General features: G+C 38.0%; 1 protein-coding gene across 14 annotated transcripts in view; it reads right to left on the bottom strand.

Moving 5' to 3' along the window:
- Positions 1-24121, bottom strand: part of mark3a (MAP/microtubule affinity-regulating kinase 3a) — a 57294-nt gene that overhangs the window by 19494 nt on the left and 13679 nt on the right. For 9 of the 14 annotated variants that reach the window (XM_057859206.1, XM_057859210.1, XM_057859209.1 and 6 more), the window contains exons 2-10: positions 21950-22138; positions 21809-21862; positions 14823-14871; positions 12539-12604; positions 9828-9898; positions 9256-9312; positions 7067-7303; positions 6864-7004; positions 3183-3282 (exon numbers count right to left, since the gene is read on the bottom strand). In XM_057859206.1, the coding sequence (XP_057715189.1) occupies positions 3183-3282; positions 6864-7004; positions 7067-7303; positions 9256-9312; positions 9828-9898; positions 12539-12604; positions 14823-14871; positions 21809-21862; positions 21950-22138 (964 nt within the window). The remainder of the gene's footprint in view (positions 1-3182; positions 3283-6863; positions 7005-7066; positions 7304-9255; positions 9313-9827; positions 9899-12538; positions 12605-14822; positions 14872-21808; positions 21863-21949; positions 22139-24121) is intronic. The other 5 variants (XM_057859208.1, XM_057859214.1, XM_057859219.1 and 2 more) reach the window with 1 other exon arrangement.

The following is a 24121-nucleotide window of genomic DNA, read 5'->3' as shown; positions in this document are numbered from 1 at the left end:
GCTAAATCGTGTTTTTTCTCATGGAACCTGCAGATGCATGTGTGGACTTGCACCCATCACTTTTTTTTTTTTCAAAAAGAAATGTCAAAATTCTAAATTAGTCTTAAAATCGTGAAATTTTAGTTGTATCAAATGGGATACGTTTGGCAATAAAAGGTTAAAGTGCTGCTGCCTTTTAGTGGGTAAATGAGGGGCAGCATTTTGTGTGTAAGCTACTTCATATGCTGGTTGCAGTACTGCTGACCAATTCATTAAGTCTGTGTTCGGGCCAGACGTTATTGATTTTATGACAGAAACGGGGGGCCGGATGAAATTTGACCACGGGCCGCATTTGGCCCCCGGGCCGGACTTTGGACACGTTTGTTTTAATGGTTCATCGCAAATTCAAGGATTGAGGTTTTTTAAAGGGCTGGAGAAAAGAAACTCAACTAATTCAAAGTTAAAATATATGTCTATTGTCTAAAAAAATGATATGAATGCAGGGTATACTCAGAATTGGATGCTAGCACCTCTGTGTGTTTGGCCCCCCATCAGACACAAATTTATATAAAAATGATGTCCATCGTTTGTGCTACGTTTGTGCTATAAAAACTTTTGTTTGTGCTATCATTTGAGATATTTACTATTTTTTTAATGGGTGAATCAGAGGTCAACTAGCCCCCCTTTCTGATTAAAAATGCCCCAAAAAATGGGGTTGATGGTTTGTGCTGTAAAAATTTTTGTTTGTGCTGGAAAGGTTTTGTAGGGGCTGCGAGTGACGTCATCACTCGAAATTAATATCTCAAGCTCCACATAGCACCTTGAACAAATGAATGGCACAACTGCGGTTCCTGTAGATGGGGGGAGGGGTCTGCGTGACGTCTTATCTACAAATTCACTACAGATTGAAAACATATCTACAAAACAGCACAGACAAAAAAATACTGCACAAACGATCGACACCATTTTTTTTTTTTTTTTTAGCAATTTTTAATCAAAATGGAGGACTGGTTGACCTCAAATTGACCTCTGAAAGAATTGTAAATATCTAAAAAATGATAACAGCACTTTAGCACAAACAAGCACAAACGACTGACAGAATTTTTATATAAATTTGCGTCTGATTGGGGGGGCCAACTTCCCAGCGGTGATGCCAGCCAATTGCAGGGCTGTCTTTTTTTTTAATTAAATTTTTTTTTAAAATAAATAAGTTACTCAAAAATAAATGTAAAATAAATGTGTGTCTTTGAAATGTTTTTTTAATGTAAAATGTTTGTAAAATACAAAGGAATGTTTACCGTTGTGTTTTATTGATTAAAAATGTACAAATATATTATTAAAAATCAATCAATCAATGGACTATTTACTATGAAAATGCTAAAAACAGGATTTGGACAAATTTTTAGGTCAACAAATGTCTCAAAAAATTACATAAAGAGAATAATTATGTGCCCCCCCACCCCATTTTTTTATAATATATTTTAAAAATCTTTTTTCACTATATTTTAGTAAGTACAAATTTAAGGAAGGAATATTAAACATAAATCTATCAATAGAATTATCCTATATATGATTCATTCACTATCAAAATGGTTGTCAATTCATTTACTAACCAACTGGTTGTCGATTACCTGAACTGGGAAGAGCTTTCTGCGATCATAATTTTATGTAACTTGGGTATTAGAGGCATTAGAAATGCATAGGGAAGTTTGTCCAATGTTGGTGGAATCTTACGTTTTTGCCCAAAAAGAAGATAATAACTTTTGTGCACCTTGATTTTATGGTGTATTTGTATTTTCATAAGTGAATTAGGTGTATCGGAAAAAAGCTGCAGGGCAAATAACATTTCAAAAATTTGACATTTTACGTTTTGGCCAATGGAATATTTTTTTTGGTCATCCAAAACACACAACTGTGAAGGGTAGCGGTGAAATTGAAATAGGGCCAGTGTTGCGTGAATTTTTGGAGCATTTTGAAGTTTGAATGGTGTGAATCGCTCAAAGCATGTGGCGCGCTGAAAAAATAGGCAAAAAAAACAAAAACAATTAGCGGTATGGGGAGCTTTTATTTTTTACTTTTTTTGCAAAGCATCCACCACAACAAGCTAACAAACGCAGGGTGAAAATAGAGCATCAGGCCCCCCATTTTGTCCACGTGCCTAGAGCGGTAGAACCCCAGCGATTCCTTCATTGCATTATTTAGAGGTGAGGGATTCCTCCATGTTGCGGAGCCGTTACGTAAGCCCCCTTCATTAAGCCTTTATCTGGGACACGACGTCGGGGCGAGCGGGGGAGTTGGCCACTCCTTGCCGGCAACAGCTTGTGTTTACTTATTCATCGGCACGTTTCATCTCGCCCAGCTACGCCTCACGCAAGGCCAAGTTAAGGAGATGCTCTGCATGCTTAACCTCTCTGAAGCAGCTCATTTTGGTTAATAGTGAACAACATCCGACAGGTTAAGAACACGCGCACAGTAGGCCTGCCCCGATGAATCCACAACTATATTGATAGCGGAAGAATCCTTTAGAGATTGCTGACCTCAAAACTGTCCATATAATTTTTTTCAGGCTGTTAAGAGTAGGCAAGTATTCTTCTTATTTTTTAACTTTAAAATCCAGCTAATGTCGAGTTAAAGTCCAAACTCTTCACACACCCGCAAATATAAAGATGTCCATACAAACACAGTATATAAATACCGTACATATACACATACTTACATATGTTTTCTTTAATCAATGTTTTTTTTTTTTTTTTTTAAGTAAGACAAAAGTAAATATATTTTTTGTTAAATCTTTTTGGAAAAAAAGGACTTCTATAGCTTTTTCTTTCGAGATATTGTTAATGTCAAAATGGTAAAAATCCCTTTTGTTTTTTTTTTTTAGTAGCTAGTGGTTGTCATATTTATATTTAATAATTATTTCTGTTTACATTAAATTAAAAAAATATATACCATATTTTTGGGAGAGATTGTCGACCTTAAATTGCACCAGATATTTTCAAAAGGAGAAAATGACAAACAAAATTCTCTTTTTTAGCTATTGTGTAAAGATATTGCTGACCTCAAAAGTGTCAAAATTCAATTTTTTTGGCCTTTTAAGTCGTAAATATTCCTATATTTTCTCCCTTGTACTCTTATTTTTTTCTAAATGAAAAAGAAAAATCCAAAGTCCAAATGGACTGTCAAGTCCATGAATTTTTTGTTACCTATTCTCTTCTGATCAGTGATGTCCAACTCAGGCTCAACGTACGGCTTCAGTTCATCGTCCTCAAATCCCGCGTTGATCCATCGATCCTTCATGATTTGCTGCATCAAACAAAAAGGAAAAGTGGTTTTGAGCTCTTCATAGCAAAGCAAATGTCGTCCAATGACGGCCATGTTGTTTGTTTTGATGCGTTGCTCATCGGATCAATGTCGGCGGGAGATTGCAATCGGGCAGGAGAACAACTAATTAGCATTGATCGAATCAAGCGCGTTATTTGCTGACGCCACGCGCCGGCAGACCATCACACATATGAATGCTTTTACGTTTCCATCTTTACCACTAAGAAAAAAGAGCACGTACCATTTAAGGACAATAAGGCTCACTAGATTATAGCAGGGGTCCCCAACCTATTCCACTAAGGCACACTGTGGGTGCAGGATTTCATTCTTACCAAACAAGATGACAACACTTTTTCCCCAATCTGGTGTTTTACAAGTGCAATCAGTTGATTGCAGTCAGGTGTGGCTTGTTTTAGCAGAAGCCTCATTGGTTCAACTGTCTCTGCTGGATCGGCTGGAACAAAAACCAGGACCCACAGTGTGCCTTGAGGACTGGGTTGAAAACCCCTGGATTATAGGATGCATTAGTGCCTTTATGTACTGCATTTGTCATATGCTCTTTTTCTATTAAGATTGTAATCATTTTACTTGTTAATTCATTTATGTAGTTTTTTAAAAATTGATTTGATGAATGTGACTTGACAACTTTACTGGAAGAGTATAATACAGTTATGCTCCAAAAAATAGGTTTGAAGTCATTGAGCACAACCACAATAAACACATAAGGCACACTGGAAAAATATAGGATTCTAAGTGCGTCTTACAGTCCAAAAATACGTCAGTGGTAGTTGCTTTTTTTTGTTTGATATATATATTTTTTTTTAATCAAAATCTCTTTATTTTTCACAATAGTAGTGCGTTGGTTTCCAGTTAGGAAAAAAAAAAAAAACACAAAGTGGGATGAGAAATGGGACTGACATCAAACACACATACAATAGAGAATGATAATAAAAATAGGAGGGAAAAAATAATAATAATAATGATAACCGAAATAAACCAAAAATAAACCATGAAATTAATCCCTGTCACTGCCAGTGAGTTTCATGACCATTGCACATTGAGTTTTAGTAATTGTTTTGGATAGTAAGTATCAATACAATAAAGATATGTCAGATTATGGAATGCCAAGGGCTTAAGAGGACTAACACATGTTTAAAAAAGGTCCCCAGGCACGTAGAAATCTCCCATTAGAATAATAGAGTATCTGATCTTTTCAATTTTCAAACATGTCATTAAGGTTTGATATATTTTTTGAAAGCGTTTAAGGACTTTTATATATGGCGGAAAACACAGACAAGACTGAAAAAGCAGTTTCTGCTCTTGCACTCCTCTTTAAAAGAAACTGCTGTATTTTGAGCCAAAATAACTGTTGTGTTTGATAGAACAATATGTCTATATGCTGCCATAGCAGATTCATGGCGCATTGGGCCCCCAAACTATTTTTGATTTGTCCGTTTTACCCTGGAAACTCCCGTTTACAGATGTCGCGCAACCGCTTTTGTGTCAACCCAGCCATAAAAGGAAGCTCAGTAATTATATTTATTATTCGAAATGTCTGTCATTTTTAGCTTAGAATCATTGATTGATGTCTAATATTTAGTTTAAACTTTAAAAAATTATTCACTCTTATTTTTTTTAAACTTTTAAACAGATTACGTCACAATGAAAAAAATGGTGACTGTAAAAGGGTCACGGATATCTACCTCATAACTATCGCTTAATTGTATTTTATTGTTGCTGTCGCATTTTCTCCGAAATGTTAGATGATAATCGATCCAAACAAAGGAAAGAAAAAAAAAAAGTTTAAAAGGGTAAATATATGAAAAAGAACATCTCGACCATTTCTTGATGTCTGCGATTTCTGCATCGCGACCCTTGTTATATTTCCATGTTTCACCCATAAAATCCCCCCAAAGATCCAGATGTGGCCATTCACAGCTGTGTCTTGACATTGTTATACATGCTACATGGACTTTTTGGATCGAAAAAAGGCAAGTAAACGATAATATCTCATTAAAATCATGGCGTCTTTATTTCTGCTCTTACGTGCTCTCGCCTCCAGTTAGGGTTTTGCTGTTCAAAAAAAACTTTTTTTTTTTTTTTTTAATGCCCTCCTGGTCAAAATTTTCCTTCCCCCAGAAAATTGAGATTTTAAGCTTTCCAATGATGTATCACAAATGAATATAGGAAAATTTTGAAATTTGGCCAAATTGGGGGTCTCAGAGAGGAACTTCAAGTCATCTGATTGTTTTCCGCCATATACATTTTCAACTAAAATAGCAGCTTTATTATCAGTATGAAGTTGGAAATCTTTATTTTGAAGAATTAAAGTCAGATTATTTTTTTGTTGCAATATTTGAGAAACAATGCCACTCGAGTTGTCTTTTTCATCTAACTCATTCACTGCCATTAAAAGTGTTTGATATCGAATTAATTTGAGCTGGGTATGCAGTAAAAGCATTACTGTAAACTAATCTAACCAAGTTTACAGTATAAGACAATAAACTTCTCTTTTTAAAATAATGAACTATATTTTAACAAGACATTTCAGAAATGAACATTGTACATTCATTAACGTAATTAACATCCCATTTTAATGTGGTAAACAAGTTCAATGTGATAAAATCGACATTTTAACATGAAGTGAACCATGTCGCATTTTAACGTGACTACCGTAATATGACGAACTTCACACTTCCAGTCCAAATGGATTGGCCATCTAGCGCTGTCAATGGCAGCAAATTAAAGCCGTAAGAAGAGTAGGAATGTTGTTAATGTGTTTCCTTAGTTGGGGTGTTTTCAGTGGTAATACTCTGAATTTGCTTTGGTAGTAATAAAGTAATTTTAAAAAGTCATATTTAGAGAACTAAAACATTTTTGGGGAAAAAAGTCATCTTACAAAGATTTCAGTTGCTCAAAAATGACTTTTGTTAAAATTCAACTATAAATTGGTCTGTTTTTCTCCCCTAACACAGCACTTGTGAACAGGTATCACATATGCAGAACTGTAAGTGATGTTTGTCACTAAAATACTCAACAAAATCTTGGTGGATTTTTATATGGTTTGGTTTATAATAAACCCTATATTAACAGGGCTATGATTCAGTCTGGATGTTGACAACATATGTATATTTCAGTATGCAGCTAATTTAAGGCATCTCCGATATTTATGAAAAACCAAGTCATTTGAAAATTAGTTGAAAGATGGCCAATTCATAGCTTTTTCAAAGTATTATTTATTGTACCTCCATTGATTGTAATGTTATATTTATCAAATGGTACTGACGCAAAATGGCCGAATAATGATAACGGCTGTCCTAAATTAACTCACATTGCACATTTCGTATGTAGTTCTACTGTTCATATTTGTGATATCTATGATTGTACATGCAGTCCCACAAGAAAACAAGATGGCTTTAATGGACAGTGGGGATTGAGTTGTGAACTCAGGAAAGAGGTGGAGCTTGTGATCGGGTCGGAAGTTGTGCAGAAGGGAGGGTATAGCAGACATCGTGCTGGTGATGAGGGGCAAGGTCGAAAATAAAGCGAGAAAGTATATTTACGTTTTGGACGTCCTCCCTCACCTCGAGAGTACCGCGCTTGGCCGGATTGAGCACAAGGAAGCGCTTGAGGAGGTTCTCGCAGTCGGTGGACATGTAGAAGGGGATTCGGTACTTGCCTCGCAGCACTCGCTCACGGAGTTCCTGTGAAGGCGGCCGCATCTCAGCATCGGCGACTGTCTGCTAGCGTTCGACGCGGGCCTCACCTTGAGGTTCTGTCCGTCAAAAGGCAGCGAACCACTGACCAACGTGTACAGGATGACGCCCAGACTCCAGACATCCACCTCAGGCCCGTCGTACTTCTTGCCCTGAAAGAGCTCAGGTGCGGCGTAGGGCGGTGAACCGCAGAAGGTGTCCAGCTTGTTGCCAAGCGTGAACTCGTTGCTGAAGCCGAAGTCAGCGATCTTGATGTTCATGTCGGCGTCTAGCAGCAGGTTTTCCGCCTAACCAAGGAAAACCAATCACACATTTCCATTACAATCCGTTTAGCCACGGTGCTTTGACAATACAGTGGTACCTCTACATACGAAGTTAATCCGTTCCAGGAGCTTGTTTGTAAGTCGAAATGGTCGTATGTCGAGCAGGATTTTCCCATAGGAATACATTATAATTCCATTAATTCGTTCCACAGCCCAAAAACCTGCACTAAATCCTTAAAAAATACTGCTGGTACTATTACAAATGGCAATTACATATAGCAAAAGAAATAAATAATAAATAAAAATCGGATTAATAATATAATAATAATAATAATTCCTGTAATAGTGTAACGAAACGGGTTCTAATAAGGCGGACGTTTTTTTCTGTACCTGAAGGCACCGCGGCGCTGACGTGACAAAGAGGGAGGGGAGCGGGTGAAAGTTTACTTTCGCTTTCAATGCTTTCTTGAGAACATCGTCAATTGCGGCAGACAGCAGGCGTTTTGTGTTGAATAAGTTGTGAAAGAAATGATGAAAATGTGGCGAAGCTGGCGATTTCTCTGGAGATGTTACCACAATAAGAATTGTCAGCTTAACTTATAAAGACTGGCGAACGATGGTCGGAGGAGGACCGTGGAGATGTATTGTTGAGCCATTTCACGGATGCCCACCCTACGCTCATATTTTTCTGTCATTTGCATCTTCGTTTAGAAGGTAAGCGTCAACTTTTTCCTTGTTTCACCACCTGTACCAACCTTTTCTGAAACCTGTGTTGATTTGTCACACAAGAAAATCCGCCGTGCATTCGTCTGCGGTGCTGCCGTTGTCGTCGTATTTCGAGCATGTCGTCGGATGTAGAAACAAATGGCGAGTCAAATTTTACGTCGGATGTCGAAAAGTTCGTGTGTCGAAGCGATCGTATGTAGAGGTACCACTGTACTCGCCGATGCCATTGACATCTTTCCATTAGAACTGGGATTCATAAAAACAACACACACTTAATATTAAATATGTTATTAAATGTTATATACGTTTTGATAAAAATATCATTTATTAATATAGATATATTATCTAACAATCAAAAATTGTCTTAATGAAGGCCTACACTGCCGAAACATGTCGGCATTTTTTAATTTGTACGAAGCCATGATTGAATAAAGGTTTTTTTATTTTTGTACTTCTTGAGTGCCTCGGCTTTTTTAATTGTCGCTTTTTTGATCCCCACACCGAAGAGCACCAGAAGTGTACTTTGTACACCCGGCAGCACTCCATGCACCTCATGTTATACTGAATCAAAAAATTGAAATTTTCATTTTAATGATTAATCAGCAAAATAATTTTAGATCTTACTTTTTTTTTTTTAAACTATTCTATATTCGAAGGTATTTTAAAAATGCATTATTTTTGAATAGTTGTCTTACTTCAATAATTTGAGAATTTTATATTAAAATATAAAAATATAATAAAATATAATACAAATATATAAAATTAAAATATATTTGTATATATTTTAAAAAAATTAAACATTAACTCACTGGTTGACATTGACAGCAATGTGTGTCCATTCCATTTTGACCAGGACTTGACATTAAATACATATGAAATTAAGTAATATTATAAAATGATAATAATTACCTGAATATAAAAATAAAATCCAATTTATCGATTAATCTGTAAATTAAAATAATTTCATATCAAATCCTTCGCCAAACCAGGGAGCAATATCCCACCCTGCGAAATGTTCAGAGGGATGCTAGTTAAAGAAGCACTCGTGTCTATGGGCTCATGGATCATTCATGGAGGCAACGCAGCGGCGGATGCATCAATATTGATTTGATACGCAGAAACACAAAATGGAGGACGCCCGTTTGAAAAAGCCGGCTATGTCCGCCTGCTCGTCGCTGACATTTTCCAGCCGATGTGAGTCACGCGGCCTCTGAGGGGCTTGGGGAGGTTGTTTGTGTGTGCACGCTCACCTTCAGGTCTCTGTGGACGATGTGCTTCTGGTGGCAGTACTGCACCGCCGATACAATCTGGACATGCCACACAACAACAGAGAATAAGATATTGACAGGACACTAGTGGAGCAATAGACATTAAATTCATTTTAAAATGTTTTAGCACCATTGATAGCAAAAGACGACCAATCCATTTAGAGTGGGAAGGTTGACAGCAATCGTTTGACCGCTGCTAGCCCTCCTAGTCCAAATGGAAATTATCAAGATCAGGTAATAATAAGTGGGAGAGGAAAAAAAAACTTTTTTTTTTGGCCAGAGCCCCTAACCCTAGGTACAGTTGCATAGAAGCAATTGATATGAGACTCCAAAATAATGGTTACATAACTACAGACTGCATATAAGTGATTAGATTGTCAATGAATAGTGATGATAATGTGTGTCTCACACTCCTTTGTGTAAAAAGCAACTAAAATGCATCAAATTATCTCAAAGTGCCGATCCACAACTGACGCGGTCACCCGTTGAACGTTTGGTTGAAATTTGTCAGGAAGGGACGGCGGAGGTGAGAAAGCAGAACACTGTGAGCGTACCTGTCTAAATTTAGCCCTGGCCTCTTTTTCCTTCATTCTTCCATGTGCTACCAGATAGTCGAAGACCTCGCCTGCAAAGGAGAAGAAGAACTGTAAGTGGCGTGAGACCAGACAAGTTGGAGGGCAGATGTATGCCCCGCGTGTGCGTTGCCAGACGCTTTGGTCACACGTGGGGCCTCCCCTTAGGGCGCGAGCTGCTGCTGGGAGACATTGCATACAACATACTCAAAAAGGATTGCAGCATTCCAGAGATACCACCATTTATTGATCAAATTCATGTTGTCAAATCCTCAGAATTTCCGCCTCTCAAATACGGCTGCCATGTTTAATCGATTAATAATAATAATACATTTTATTTATTGTGCACTTTACATTTGAAAAACAAATCTCAAAGTGCACATCGCAAAAAAAAGAATAAAAAGACTAAGAATAAAAGAGTAAAAGCAAAACAGACAGAAGCACAGATTATCAAATAAAAAGACAAAACATGTCCAAATCATCTTTTTTTAGCCCCTTAACTCATTGGTTGTGATTTAGAGCCACATGATTGGACATATATCATTTTCAATAGCACTGAAAGAGTTAATAGTAAATTTTCTTTTATTACCTCTGCCATTAGGTGAAACCTACAGGTGGAGGTTATGTATTTGGTTCCGTATGTCCATAAAATCAAAACGTTTGTCCTGTTCATATGTTGTTAGTGTGTGAAAACTGAAAAGAAAAAATTAAAAATACAATGAAAATGATCTAAATACTGACTCACTCCCCCTGCTAGCACCGCCCCTGGTTGTCAAAGTAATGAAAGCCCAACTCAGCCTTGAGGAAGTTTGAACCAAGGCAACGGGTGACTGTTGACTTCCTGTGTAATCATCTCATTCCAATGCAACAGAGGAGCAAGTGCTCCCGCTTCGAATGGACATAGCGCTTTTATTGACTTTATTAACAACTAATGGTATCAGAGCGCCACTTTCGGGAGATAATGACATTTGCTCTCTCCGACGCGACCTTTCTCGCAAATCAATGGCGTGTCGTTCTGAAGGTTGAGGGATCTGAAGAACAAAACTTTCGCATAGTTCGTGGATTTCAACAACCTAACTTGTGACGTCGAAGAATATTTACAGGGTTTTTTTTTGTCTTTTTATCAAAGCCTTTAAAGGTACTGATTGTACTCATTGGCTGCCACTGACTGCATTAGACGTCCAATACATTCCGTCAATGGATTTGAAACATGATCATTCACATTGTCCAAATGAATTGGATGCTGATGACAGTCTATTGCAGTGTTTTTCAAACTGTGTGCCGTGAGAGATCGTCAGGAATCCCGCAAGAAATTATCCAATATCGCATTTTATCTCGTCAGGTGGAGTTGCAGTAGGAAGGAAGAAATAGGTAGAAAGTTCTCAGTCGTGTGCAGATGAGCGAGGAATTGCTCGTCGTGTTAGAGAACTGCTCGGATTTCTAGCCATCAGGCACCTTGCTGTCCGCGACAGTGTGGACAATAGCACGTCTACTGCACATCATTTGATTAGACTCGTCAAGTGTCAATATACACGAAAGTATCTTTTCCATTTTATCCATATGTGACGGCCGCCAATCCTCCCCGTGTTTTATACCAACACATTGTCGAGGACAGCAAGGTGGCTGATGGCTAGAAATCCGAGAAGTTCTTGAACGCGACACGAGCAGCTAAGTCATCAAACAAGTCGATGGACTATTTTGTTCGCCTTTGTGAAAACAGAGAAACAGGCAACTTTTTTTGAGAAAAACTACAAAGGTAAATAAGGAAGTCCTCAAAGCCAGTTACCTTGTTGCTGAACTTGTTGCTAAATCCAAAAAGTCCCACATTGTGGCAGAGATATTAATACTACGTGCCTGCAAAGCCATTCTCAGCTAGATGCTCGGCCCTGATGCGGTTAAAGACCTTGTTTAAGTCCCTCTGTCTGATAATTCTGAGCTTTTCAAGTCTAACTGCTATTAAAAAAAGAAGAAAAGAAAAAAAAACGAGAGAGACTGAGAACTGTTGACGAAGATTCCTGCCAGGATATTGGCTTTGTGTTCATCTAAAGAAGCTCAAGTTTCACACCGAGTAAGAGTAAATATTGAGAAATTATTTTATAATTAAATATACTGTACAGAAAGTAATTTTGGAACGTTTTTGGTTTGTGGTGTGCCGCGAGGTTTTTCATAACTCTATAGGCATGATGTGAAATAATAACCGAGTCGTCCAATGTAGTGACCAACATGCCCGAAAGTCTTAATTCAAAATTGTGTTTATTCATTTAATATTATATTATGAATAAGGAATATATTTATTAGACTTAGCAGCAACATACATAAACACCAGGCCTTCATGTGGTTAAGTTAAAAAACAAACATTAAAAAAAAAATCCCAAATTTTCCTAATTAAAAAATATATCATAAATAGGAACAATAAGTAAATAAAAAGACTATTTACTGTTTTTGTATTTAAAAAGAAGGCTGAAAACACTCAGGTGTCTTAATTTGAACAATTTTACAATCTACAAAAACAAATTAATATAGTTGCTGATTCATATGATCATCAAATAGTCAATTTGACAACTTGATTACTTATTTGATTACTTATGTGCATCTTTCACTGACTACCAGCTTCTACCTTTTAATACTTGTATTAGATTGAACAAAGTATGAACTCAATCAACAATTTTACATTGGAGTGCTGGGCCGCTCACCTCCGCTGGCGTACTCCATTACCAGGTATAGTGTCCTCTCTGTCTCGATGACTTCAAACAGCTTAACTGCCAAGACAAACAACAACAAAACAAGTGAAGATGGGCTAGCTTTAGTGTGGAAATAAAAATAATGGGCTAAAAATAACTGACGCTAGACAAGATGTTTGGCTGTGTGGAGTGATTACCATTCAGCTGATTAGAATGGCAAAAGCAAAATCAACATTAAAGCGCATAGCGTCAAGTGGTCGGTCGCTAATGATATTTGTTTCCTCTCAGGGCTTCGTGTTATACGTCAATGTGTCAATTTTCACACTGAGCATCATCCAGATTTAAAAAACAAAACAAAACAAAACCAAGCGCTAATGTGCTACTACAGGCTGAAGGCTATTACTACTCATTGGATTGCAGTATCATTCTATAAACTGTGCTGGTGTACTCTATGCTCATTCTTAAGGGATTTGACATCAAATGCGACAATTTACTCAACATTTTAAAAACTTATTGAATCTTAATTAAAGGGAATCCTGGACTTTTAGGCTCTAATAAGCCACAATTTTTCTCTTTTACGAAATTATTAGATACACATAAAATATTGCCATTTACTTAAAAACATATAATATTTAGTGCATATTTTGACCGACGGAGAGCGCCATGTTTTAGGCGTGCAATGGACGCTCGGGTGTCGACATAGTTTGCCACTGTCACTAGACAAACACTACCGGGTTACTCTAATTCCTTTTATGCGGTGAGACGTCCATCACATGCGCACATTGGTTAAAAGCGGCGAGTACTTAGTATTTGTGTTTTTATTGAGTGTTTCATTACCTTTCCATTCCCTCGAAATACTTTTTGCATGCGTTTCCCTCTTATACTTTTAAACATTGGGTTTTCTTGTGGTAGCTTCAAAGTAGATTTTGATCTGTTGACCACATTAGTCACATCGCGTACTTAAACCACCCTTATTTGATATTATTATGTTTAAGTATTTTCTTAATGTGAATATCCTTGTAGTACAAGGGGCAGCACAGAACCATTTCTACCCGGATTACATGGATAAGACAACAATTTTTGACATCTTAAATGAAGATGTTAGTCCAGGGGTCGTGATCCATTTTGACCGAGAGAGCAAAAAAGCCCACATATTTTTAAATGCGACTCAGCGACATCTGGACAGTGTGGCACTTGCGAGATTTAACTTAGGAATTTAGCTTACTTTTAATTAGAAGAACAATTTAAGATTACTTTTTGTACACCTGTATTTACCAAACACACGCGCAAGTCATGAATTTACCAACTATGTAAGCCATGGTGCCTTCGGGTGTACCCATAAGTCATGACCTGTATGAGTGTTCTGCTAACAAAGATATAAATAAAGTGGGCCTGACTTGTTCGGCTTACTAAAAGGAAGCCAAATTCCTTTGATAAACCTCATAAGCGCAACAACACATTTTAATCAAATTCATTTAATTTTTTTTATAACTGAGCTGCAACAGCTTGATCAAAGAACCGCGTGTTGCCGACCCCTGTTCCAGGATATGCATAATTAAGTTTCAGATCAATCCATGAAATATTAAGAGATGAATAAGCCTCGGTAAATTGTACCTCCAAAATCATTATTTGATAAAATGCTATTTAATTAATTAAAAAAAAAAAAAGACCTTCCATAATGTCCATTTTTTATTTTTTACTACTTAATCAGGAAAAACCTAAAAAAAAAAAAAAAAAAACATATATATATATATATATATATCTCAGAGGTTTGATGGGCATTGACTGATCGAATACACCATCCAAGTTTCGCTCTGATTCCTGCTAAAATAACCAAGACACAGATTTTTTTTTTTTTTTAATTACAGCATACCCACCAACAACAGAAAAAATTACATAAGTGTCAACTTGACAGGCCTTTAGACTAATAAAAACAAACACAACAACAACAAAAAAAGGCCACTAGCAAGTAATATGGTGGAAGATGGAATTCGTGGGAAAGGCAAGAGGAGACCATTTTGTCACATGTCACTTGTCTTTACAGATACCAATGCGATAAAGGACAGACTAGATCAGGGATGGGCAAACTATTCCACAAAGGGGCACAGTTGGTGTGGGTTTTTGTTTAAACCCATTAAGAGGGCACCTTTTCAACAATTTGGTTTTTACAAGTCAATCAGGTGCTTCCATTTTCTGCTGAAACCTCATTGGTTAAACTGTCTGTGCTGGATCGGTTAGAACAAAGATCAGGACCCACAAGGACCGGTTTGCCCACCTATGCACGAGATCTACTTACCAATGTTGGGGTGATTCAAAATCTTCATTATTCGAACTTCTCTGAAGAGCTGTAAAGCAAACACACAGTGAGAGTCAATACATGACAACAACAAAAAGCTACCATCAATTAAAAGGAAATTGTCTTTCTGGAAAATAAAGTAATAAAATACAAAAGGACGCACGATAAAAACTGAAATGTGTCATGTTTTTTAACAATCAATTTCAGTTTTTAATAGAGCTGGACGATATGGCCTCAAAAGTCTGATTTTCAATCTCGCGCTCTAATCTATTTTTTATAAAGGATGCAGTTAGTTCAAAAGAAACAGAAAACTGAAAACACTTTTTAAAAAATATATATAAAACAAAAACAACGTTAAAGCTGAATAAAAATAAAATATTTAAATTACAATTTCCGATATAGGAGTAAAGTGCAAAACTTTGTAAAGCCTTGAATTAAATCTTTCTTCCACCATTTGCGTTGTCAGCCTCCCAATACAAAGTAATAGCTACACAAAGAAACCCCAACCTATTCTAAATATTTTTTTAATTGATCAATAAATGAATAATACTTGAATTGATTTATAAATCCTGGTTCACATTTTAATGTGATACTTTTCACTTTCACTCAACCTAACTATGAATAAAAATAAAAATGAATCCATTGGCTGCTATTTGAACAGCGTAAACTGCTTTCATATTGACCAAACAGTTACGTTGACATATTACCACTTCAAACTCTCAAAACAGATAAACATCAGCAACCTCCCTCCTGTAAGGTCATAACAGCTTTGATCTTATTTCATGAACTATCTCTTTGGCTGCCATTGACAGCGATAGCTGCTCAATCCATTTGAACTGGGAGGGTCTGGTAGTGATTGTCGATATTTCGAGTTAATAAACAGACAATTAATAGGCCCCAAAACACATGGAAACTAAAAAAAATAACCCCAAATGAGGACAAATACAATGTAGTAGAGAACCCATTAGAAAACCAATTGCGTGACCATACACAATGGAAAACAAAATAACTACCAACTTATAAAAACGCATAGTGAGTGACCCTTAAACATGTGAAGCGCATTTTTGCCAGCCTACCGACAAAGCTGCTATGGGAATACTTTGTCAGGTATGCGGGCCCGTAAACAGAATTAGGCCAAAACAGATGATTCTGTTATGTTACGTAAAGGACGCGTGGACATTCCGACAGCATGACACTAGACTTTGAGTTTGGGTTTCACGGGTCTGGTCACTGGAAACGAAGTCTGGGAACCCCTGGGTATCTGACGATATAATACGCCAGAGGTTTCCAAAGCTTTCCACATAGAGTAGGGCTACAGTGGGTGCTGGATTTCATGCCAACAAAATAAGATGACACCTTTTCACCAATCTGATGTCTTACAAATGTAATCAGTTGTTTGCGGTCAGGTGCTGCTTGTTTTGGCAGAAACCTCACTGGTTAAACCGTCTGGGCTCAAACGGTAGAAACAAAAACCAGGACCCATAGCGGCTCTTGAAGACTGGTTTGGAGACCCCTGTAATTCACGATACATTTAAGGACCAGGAAATCTCTGCACAATATTCTACGATACAACAACAATTCAACCAGAAACGCAAGTACTTTTCATCTTTCTGCTGTGAATTGAAATGAGCTTATCACCATCAGATAGAGGTGGGAATCTTGGTGCACCTAACGATTCGATTACGATTCAGAGGCTATGATTCGATTACAAATCGATTATTGATGCAACCCCCCAGCCCCCAAGCTATTAGCTGCTTTTAATGTTTCGTACATTAGTTACAAAAATTGTACAAAAATCCTCTCAGGCTTAGATAAACTACTATTTCAGTATCAAGTTAACAGTTCAAAACAGTAAATAAAATACGCAAGTCCTGGCAGCTTTAAACTACATTTAATTAATTTAATGTAGTGGATCAACCGATAAAGTTGTTAAAATTGCTCCCATTATTCCATAATTTCCCTTCTGCCTACTTTCGACATATGAAAGTTTTAACTGTTTCATCATTGAAAGTAGAGGTGTGCAAAATTTCCGATTCTTAGATTATTCGCGATTCGGCCGTGGAAGATTCGAGAACGATTCACAAACATCCAAATTCCGATTACTGAAATATGCGTAAGTAAAGCGGAAGTACAACACACTCAGCGCGCCGCGCGGTCTTTGGGGCGCAACTAGGAAGAACGTAGCGAGAGTAGCTAAACATCATGCTTCTCATTACCCGGCCCCTCGGGTAATGCCAATGCTCAACTCACGGCTCTAGCTCAACTCATGCCACGAGATAAAAAAACACAACAACATACCTGACTGCTGCCTACAAAGTACGTCATCCACATAATGTAATGGTAGATATGATTTATATAGAACTAGATGCACCATTGATTCGGTAGCGTGAGCAGCACATCTACAAAAAGCTAGATGCAGCCATTAGTAAACGGCCGCCATCTTAAAGCAGTACACTTCCCTGCAAGGCTGTTGTAGCAAACCTTCCAAGCAAACCTAATTAACTTTTTATCTAAAATACTCCTAAATCGGTAAAATATTGACTTGAATCTATCTTTAAAATAGTTTTAAAACTTTCACATGTCGAAAGTAGACAAAAGGGAAATTATGGAATAACGGGAGCAATTTTAACAACTTTAACAGTTGATTCACAACATTAAATTAATTGAATGTAGTTTAAAGCTGCTGTTACAGAATGGGGACTGGAGTTTTTTATTTACTGTTATTTTTGTATATTTGTTTACTGCTATATGTTAACTTGATACTGAAGTAGTAGTTTGGTTTAGCCTGAGAGGATTTTTGAACAATTTTGGAACTAATGTACAAAACATTTAATTTAAAAAAAAAAAAAAAAAAAAAAAAGGAAGGGGGGTGCATCAATAATCGTTTTATAATCGAATCGGAGCCTCTGAATCGTAATCGTAATCGAATCGTTAGGTGCCCAAAGATTCCCAGTTCTAATTGAAAGATAGATTCAAGTCAAGATTTTGACGATTTAGGAGTATTTTAGAAAAAAAGTTAATTAGGTTCGCCCGGAAGGTTCGCTACAACAGCCTTTCAGAGAAGTCTACTGCTTTAAGATGGCGGCCGTTTACTAACACCGGCAGGTTTGTCATTTCGCATCGAGTTCTCTGTAGATGTGCTAACACCGCCGAGCCTGTCATTTTGCATCTAGTTTTATATACAGTACATTTGATATCTGCCTTAGCATTATGTGGACGTAATTTGTAGCAACGTGGGCGTTGTTTGTGCCGGCTATCGGCTGCACTCAGGTATTATTGTTTTTTTATCTAGCGGCATGAGTTTTCGGTCTGTTCCTCATTGAGTCCCGAAGACCGCGCTGACTGCGTTTTAGTTCTGCTTTACTTGGCATATTTCAATAATCGGAATTTGGATGTTTGCGAATCGTTCTCAAATCTTCCACGGCCGAATCGCGAAAAATCTTAAATCGGAAATTTCGTACGCCTCTACTATCAGACGTCCAATCCATTTGAATTGGGAGGGTGGCAGCCATCCATGCCATTTATTACACTTCTCTCCCACTCTCACAGCCGTCAATGGCAGCCAATGATTAATTTCTAGTCACTTCCTGTTGACTGTGGGGCACTTATGGGTCATTTCCTTTTGCATTTGGAGAATTTCCCAGTCACTTCTGGTTCATTTTGAGTTTACTGAACAGGAAGTGTCCCAGGAATATCCCAAAATATAACAGGAAGTGACTCAAACTCAACAGGAAGTGACCTGTAAATATCCTATAATGAACAGGACATGACCTGTAAATGCCCCCAAAACAGGGAAGACTGGCTGTGAATGCTCGTTTCAGTGTTATTGAAGGTGCTCGATGTCCCATCAATTTTGACTGGGAGGGGCGACTAAATGGCCCGTCCCAGTAAAAATGGAATGAGTTGAAATAGCTAACATAGACAGTATTCGAGTTAAAAATTTTGGCATCAATCTGTTGGTTTCATTTTTTTAAACAGTGACACAATTTAAAACAATACTTTGATTCTTGGCAGGAGCATATCAGTGAGTTTTAAAGAAACAACGTATCGCGATATATCATCTATCGCCATCAATGCCACTAAAACACGATCAGTCATTGCCAGACCTTTTGATTCAAAGGGATCAGGCATTGACGGCAAGCACCATATGCTGTCTTGTGTATCCGGACAGCAGCACATGAGAACAAAAGGTCCAATCTGCGGGATTAGCGAGCGCTTTCAATCTGCGGCGAGCGATCGTCTCTTTCATTGGATTTGTCAACTATTCATCATCACCAGAAGCAGCCGTGAAGGGGGCAATATTTGTGTATTTATAGTTCCACGCGACAGCAGTTTCAGAGTCTGAATCTTTCAAGACGGCTCCGGTTTCTTAAAATAAACACGGGAGGAAAACGAAAGTTGTGACAAACGCGTGTTGGCGTTCTGTGTGTATGCGCCAGTTCCACTGTCATGACTCAGTGCTTTTTTTTTTTTTTTTTGGGGGGGGGGGGGGGGGGGGGGGGGGGGGGTTCTGACACACAAAAGGTGACAAATCAATGGAGCTTTGGAAAAACTGATGGAAAACCACCGGGGAGGGGGGGCACCGCTGGGGGCTGACGGCACAACAGGCCAACTCTCAGCAGGCTTTACAGGGTCGAAATAGTTCCAGATCAGGGGTGCTCAATTACGCCAATCGCAATCTACCAGTCGGTCGCAACGCTAGTGTGGGTAAGATCACGGCATTCAAAACAACAACAACAACAAAAAAAAAACAAAAACAAAAAAACGCGCGTACATAGATGCTATACAAATATATATATATATATATATATATATATATATATATATATGTGTGTAATATATATAAAACCAAATCTATCATTCAGCCCATCACTTGATTGATACACAGCACAGCCAGTCAAATGTAAATATTATATATATATATATATATATATATATATATATTAGGGCTGTCAAACGATTAAAATTTTTAATCGAGTTAATTACAGCTTAAAAATTAATTAATCGTAATTAATCGCAAGTACAGTGATACCTCAGCTCACGAACGCTTAAGCTCACGAACTTTTCGCCTCAAGAACATTAAATTCGCGAGCATATAGTCTCTGCTGACGAACTAGTTTTCGGCGGACGAACCAATTCACGCGTCGAAAAGCGCCACGAGAAGCTGACGCACGCTCACGGCGTCCCAGTTCGTCCCCTCACTTTCGTTGAGTGCGGACGTGGTTTGTGTTTGATAGACATTTTGGACCATATTGAGTGTACTTTTGCTATTATGGGACCGAAAAAGAGTTACCTACAGTCCTTATGGAAGGTGACTCGTGTTACCAATTCGCCCTCGACTGGTAATTGGCGGTGCTTTCAGCTTCCCACCGTAGTGAGAAGTGGACCGGCGAGTCACGTTGGCTCGTTGTCGTCGGTTGTCTTCGGTTCGCCCGATTTCCTCTCCAGAAAGGAGGCGGCGTGCATACAAACACCCAGAGGCGTCGGATGGCTTTTTGTGGGCACTTTTATTAACAACCAAAAGCATGTGGGGGGCACAGCAGTGGAGTCTGCTAACTGCGCACTTTGCCGGTAACACTCTCCTTCCAAACAGTAACTCCCTCCCTCCCTCCTCCTCCCACTCCATTCCATCAAGCCATCAACTACCATCACAAAGGTAAATAAAACGACTTTATTATACAGTACAGTTTATTTCTTTAATTATAATACAATAGCACATTTATTATACATAAAATAAGGTATATTTTTGTGTAGTTTTAAGGCTTATTTAGTAGAAAATTATGTTTTATGGGGACCTGGGAACGGATTATTCTCATTTTAATGGTTTCTTATGGGAAATAAATGTTCGGAAGACGAACTTTTCGCCTTACACACACTTTCTGGGAACCAATTATGTTCGTGAGCTGAGGTATCACTGTAATTGCAATTCAAACCATCTATAAAACATGCCATATTTTTCTGTAAATTATTGTTGGAATGGAAAGATAAGACACAAGATGGATATATACATTCAACATACGGTACATAAGGACTGTATTTGTTTATTATAACAATAAATCAACAAGATGCATTAACATTATTAACATTCTGTTAAAGCGATCCATGGATAGAAAGACTTGTAGTTCTTAAAAGAAAAATGTTAGTACAAGTTATAGAAATTTTACATTAAAACCCCTCTTAATGTTTTCGTTTTAATAAAATTTGTAAAATTTTCAATCAAAAAATAAACTAGTAGCCCGCCATTGTTGATGTCAATAATTACTTACACAATGCTCATAGGTTCTGAAGCCTATAAAATCAGTCGCACCCAAGCGCCAGCAGAGGGCGGCAAAACTCCATAAAACACAACAAGTGAGTGTTTCACTGTACTGTCATTTAAATCTGTCTGAGCGGGGCATCTGCGTTAATTGCGTCAAATATTTTAACGTGATTAATTATAAAAATTAATTAACGCCCGTTAACGCGATAATTTTGACAGCCCTAATATATATATTCACTGTATATGAAATGGATAGATCATTTTGACTTGGTCATTTCATTAATAGCTCGCGACATACAATATTGCTTCTGAGCTTTCCAGGCGCCCTCCACCCCCTCAAAAAAAAAAAGGTAGACCGTGGGAGGTTGTCTCGTTGAAAAATAAATCTTGGAGCAAAAAATTATGAGCACCCCTGCTCCAAATCATGACTTTAATAAAGCCCAAAGTGATTAGAAATAATACGACAAAACATAAAGAGCAGAAATTCTAGAGAACTACAAGGACATTAATGCATAAAATCATGTGCTCCTAAAAGAGACAAGGACATTTGCAGAAAAGATGATTTGGACAATACTGTATATAGATTAACAATGTATTGAAATCATGAATTGACTATTTAAAAATGTCGATTACTTTTGCCAATCAATGAGCTGTTGATTAGTCGATTGCCCATTGGGCAGTCCTAATTAGCGTGCACACAATTCATACAGCACTTTTGACAATTTACCTTCTGAAGACTGTTGGGGTTCAGTTGTGTCTTGTCTATGATTTTAATGGCTACCTGTGCAGCAAAGAAGAAGCAAGAGATGAATGTTGAAAAGGAAAGAAAAAAAAAAATAAAAGCCCCCCGCAATGAGTGTCCACTCACCTCTCTGCCGGTGAGGATGTGCCGGGCTAGTTTGACCTTGGCAAAATTGCCCTTGCCAATGGTCTTGAGCAAGCGGTAGTTCCCCACGTGCGGTTGCTGGGGCTCCTCGCCGCCGCGTGAACGCACGCCCGAGCGGGACGAGCGTGAGCTACTGACCTCCTGTCGGCCATTGCTGTGAGAAGACGTGTGCTGCAAGACAACCAACCAGTTGGTGTTATTCCAAACTTTGAAATGTTCTCTTTGCTGCCATTGATGGTGATGGACATCCAATCCATTTGGATTGGGAGGGCTGTTGCAATGCTAGCTCATAAATTTACAAAATAACATTAAAGCTTGATGTGTTTCCTTAGTTTGTGTTGTAAGTGTAATGGTGGAATCCATTATGCACACTAAGTGGCCGTTTACACAACAACGCAAAAACATTTCTAGAGAGCTCTTTTGTTTACACGGTGAGTGCGTTTTGGGGGGCTGAAAATGCAAACATTTCCAGAGTGGAAATCGTGAAAAAGCTCCCCTATGTCGTCGCCGCCTAAACAGTTGACACCACAAAAATAGGTTTTGGGTGCCAACTGACTTCCATATTCCAGAACAGTAGGTGGCAATTAGGGGTGCATGATATCCATTTTTTGAAACAGCTACCGATAACTTCCTGCTCCTCAAAGCCGATACCGTTAACCGATAATAAGTATATAATTTTTTAAATGTATAACCTGAGTTTTTGAACACCTGGAGGTTTAAAAAAAAAAAAAAAAAAGTGGTGGATTCAACAGATTTTCCTTCGATCTCATCAGATATTTCATAATGACATGAACAAAACTGTGTTTCACCTCTGCACTACCCGACAGCCAGCTAAGAACGAATACACTTCCATAAACCACAAGGCTTTGGTCTTTTCTTGCTTTTATGGGAAGACACTGGTCTTAATACTGTGAAAGTTCAACAGAAAAATACACATATTCAATACTCAATATACAACAAACTGCACAATACACTTATATACACAACTACTTTATGTATAGCATAGCGCACTAGCTTGAGCTACTAAAGCATTGGCTGGCTTCTATAACACAACTTATGAAGTTCTGTACATATGACCCTTCACCACAGAAGTAAACATATTTTGCACATCCATATGTAATAGTAAACATAAAATACTTACATATATTTCCGAGGCGGAAACGTAACAGAAAGCATTGACGTCTGTCAATGCTACCGCTAGACACCGAAATGTGTAAGTGATTGAACCAAACTACTGTAACAAAAATAGGTGCATTGAATTATTCTGACTAGCAGGTGGAAGTAATGCCCCGCAAATGGTCAACTGATTTCCCATACTATTGTGTAAACTGCAAAGCCAGAACAGTACATATTATCGGTCCTATTATAAATGTTATTGGATTTATCGGGATGACATCATAATTCTTATTATCGGACCAATAATTATCGTGCACCAGTAGTGACAATAATGCTCCAATATATGTGTCAGTGAATGGGGTGAACATACTAAAGCAGAAATTTGTTCCGTCAAAATATTTAATGGACACTTTCCACGAAATTCCGTGAGGTCACTTCCCCTAAAAGTTTAGCTATTGAGTCTCTGCCCTCCCTCTGGAACCAATCATATTCCTTGAATTTCCAGCAGAGTTTCTTTATCTTCATAAAAATAGCTTTCTTTGGTCTAGAAGCATAATAAGAAAAGGCGTGTTCCAGTGCGCAGACTGTCAACTGATTCCAACAAGAATTTAAGCATTCAGATTTCCCAGCTTTGTTCAACTCAATGGTGATAGACTGAGGAAGACCTGACACAAGTCGCGTTCGTGTACCCGCAGTGCTTGATTATTAAATCGAAAGTCGAAACACACTTGTTAGAGAAAAACATCTCGCAACTAAAAATGAGCGTTATATTTGGGAGGAAAAGAATCGCCGGATCCGACAATGATGCTCGCTTATGAACACGAGCAGTTCCGGTCTTTGACATTTTTCTTTGTGTCCTCCAGCCACTGCCGCTTTACCACCTAGCCGAGAAGCGCTTTGCTCAGCTTGCTTGCCAGCAAAAGTTTGCGTCTTCGCCCGATTCTCCATCGGCTTTTTTAAATTTATTTATTTATTTATTTTTTATATTGCTTGTCTGAAATACGATGACGTTGCTGTCAAGAGAGCTGATGTTTTATT

The sequence above is a fragment of the Corythoichthys intestinalis genome, chromosome 15 (assembly GCF_030265065.1).
Source record: "Corythoichthys intestinalis isolate RoL2023-P3 chromosome 15, ASM3026506v1, whole genome shotgun sequence".
NCBI classification, from domain to species: Eukaryota; Metazoa; Chordata; class Actinopteri; order Syngnathiformes; family Syngnathidae; genus Corythoichthys; species Corythoichthys intestinalis.
This window is presented reverse-complemented; position numbering and strand designations above follow the sequence as displayed.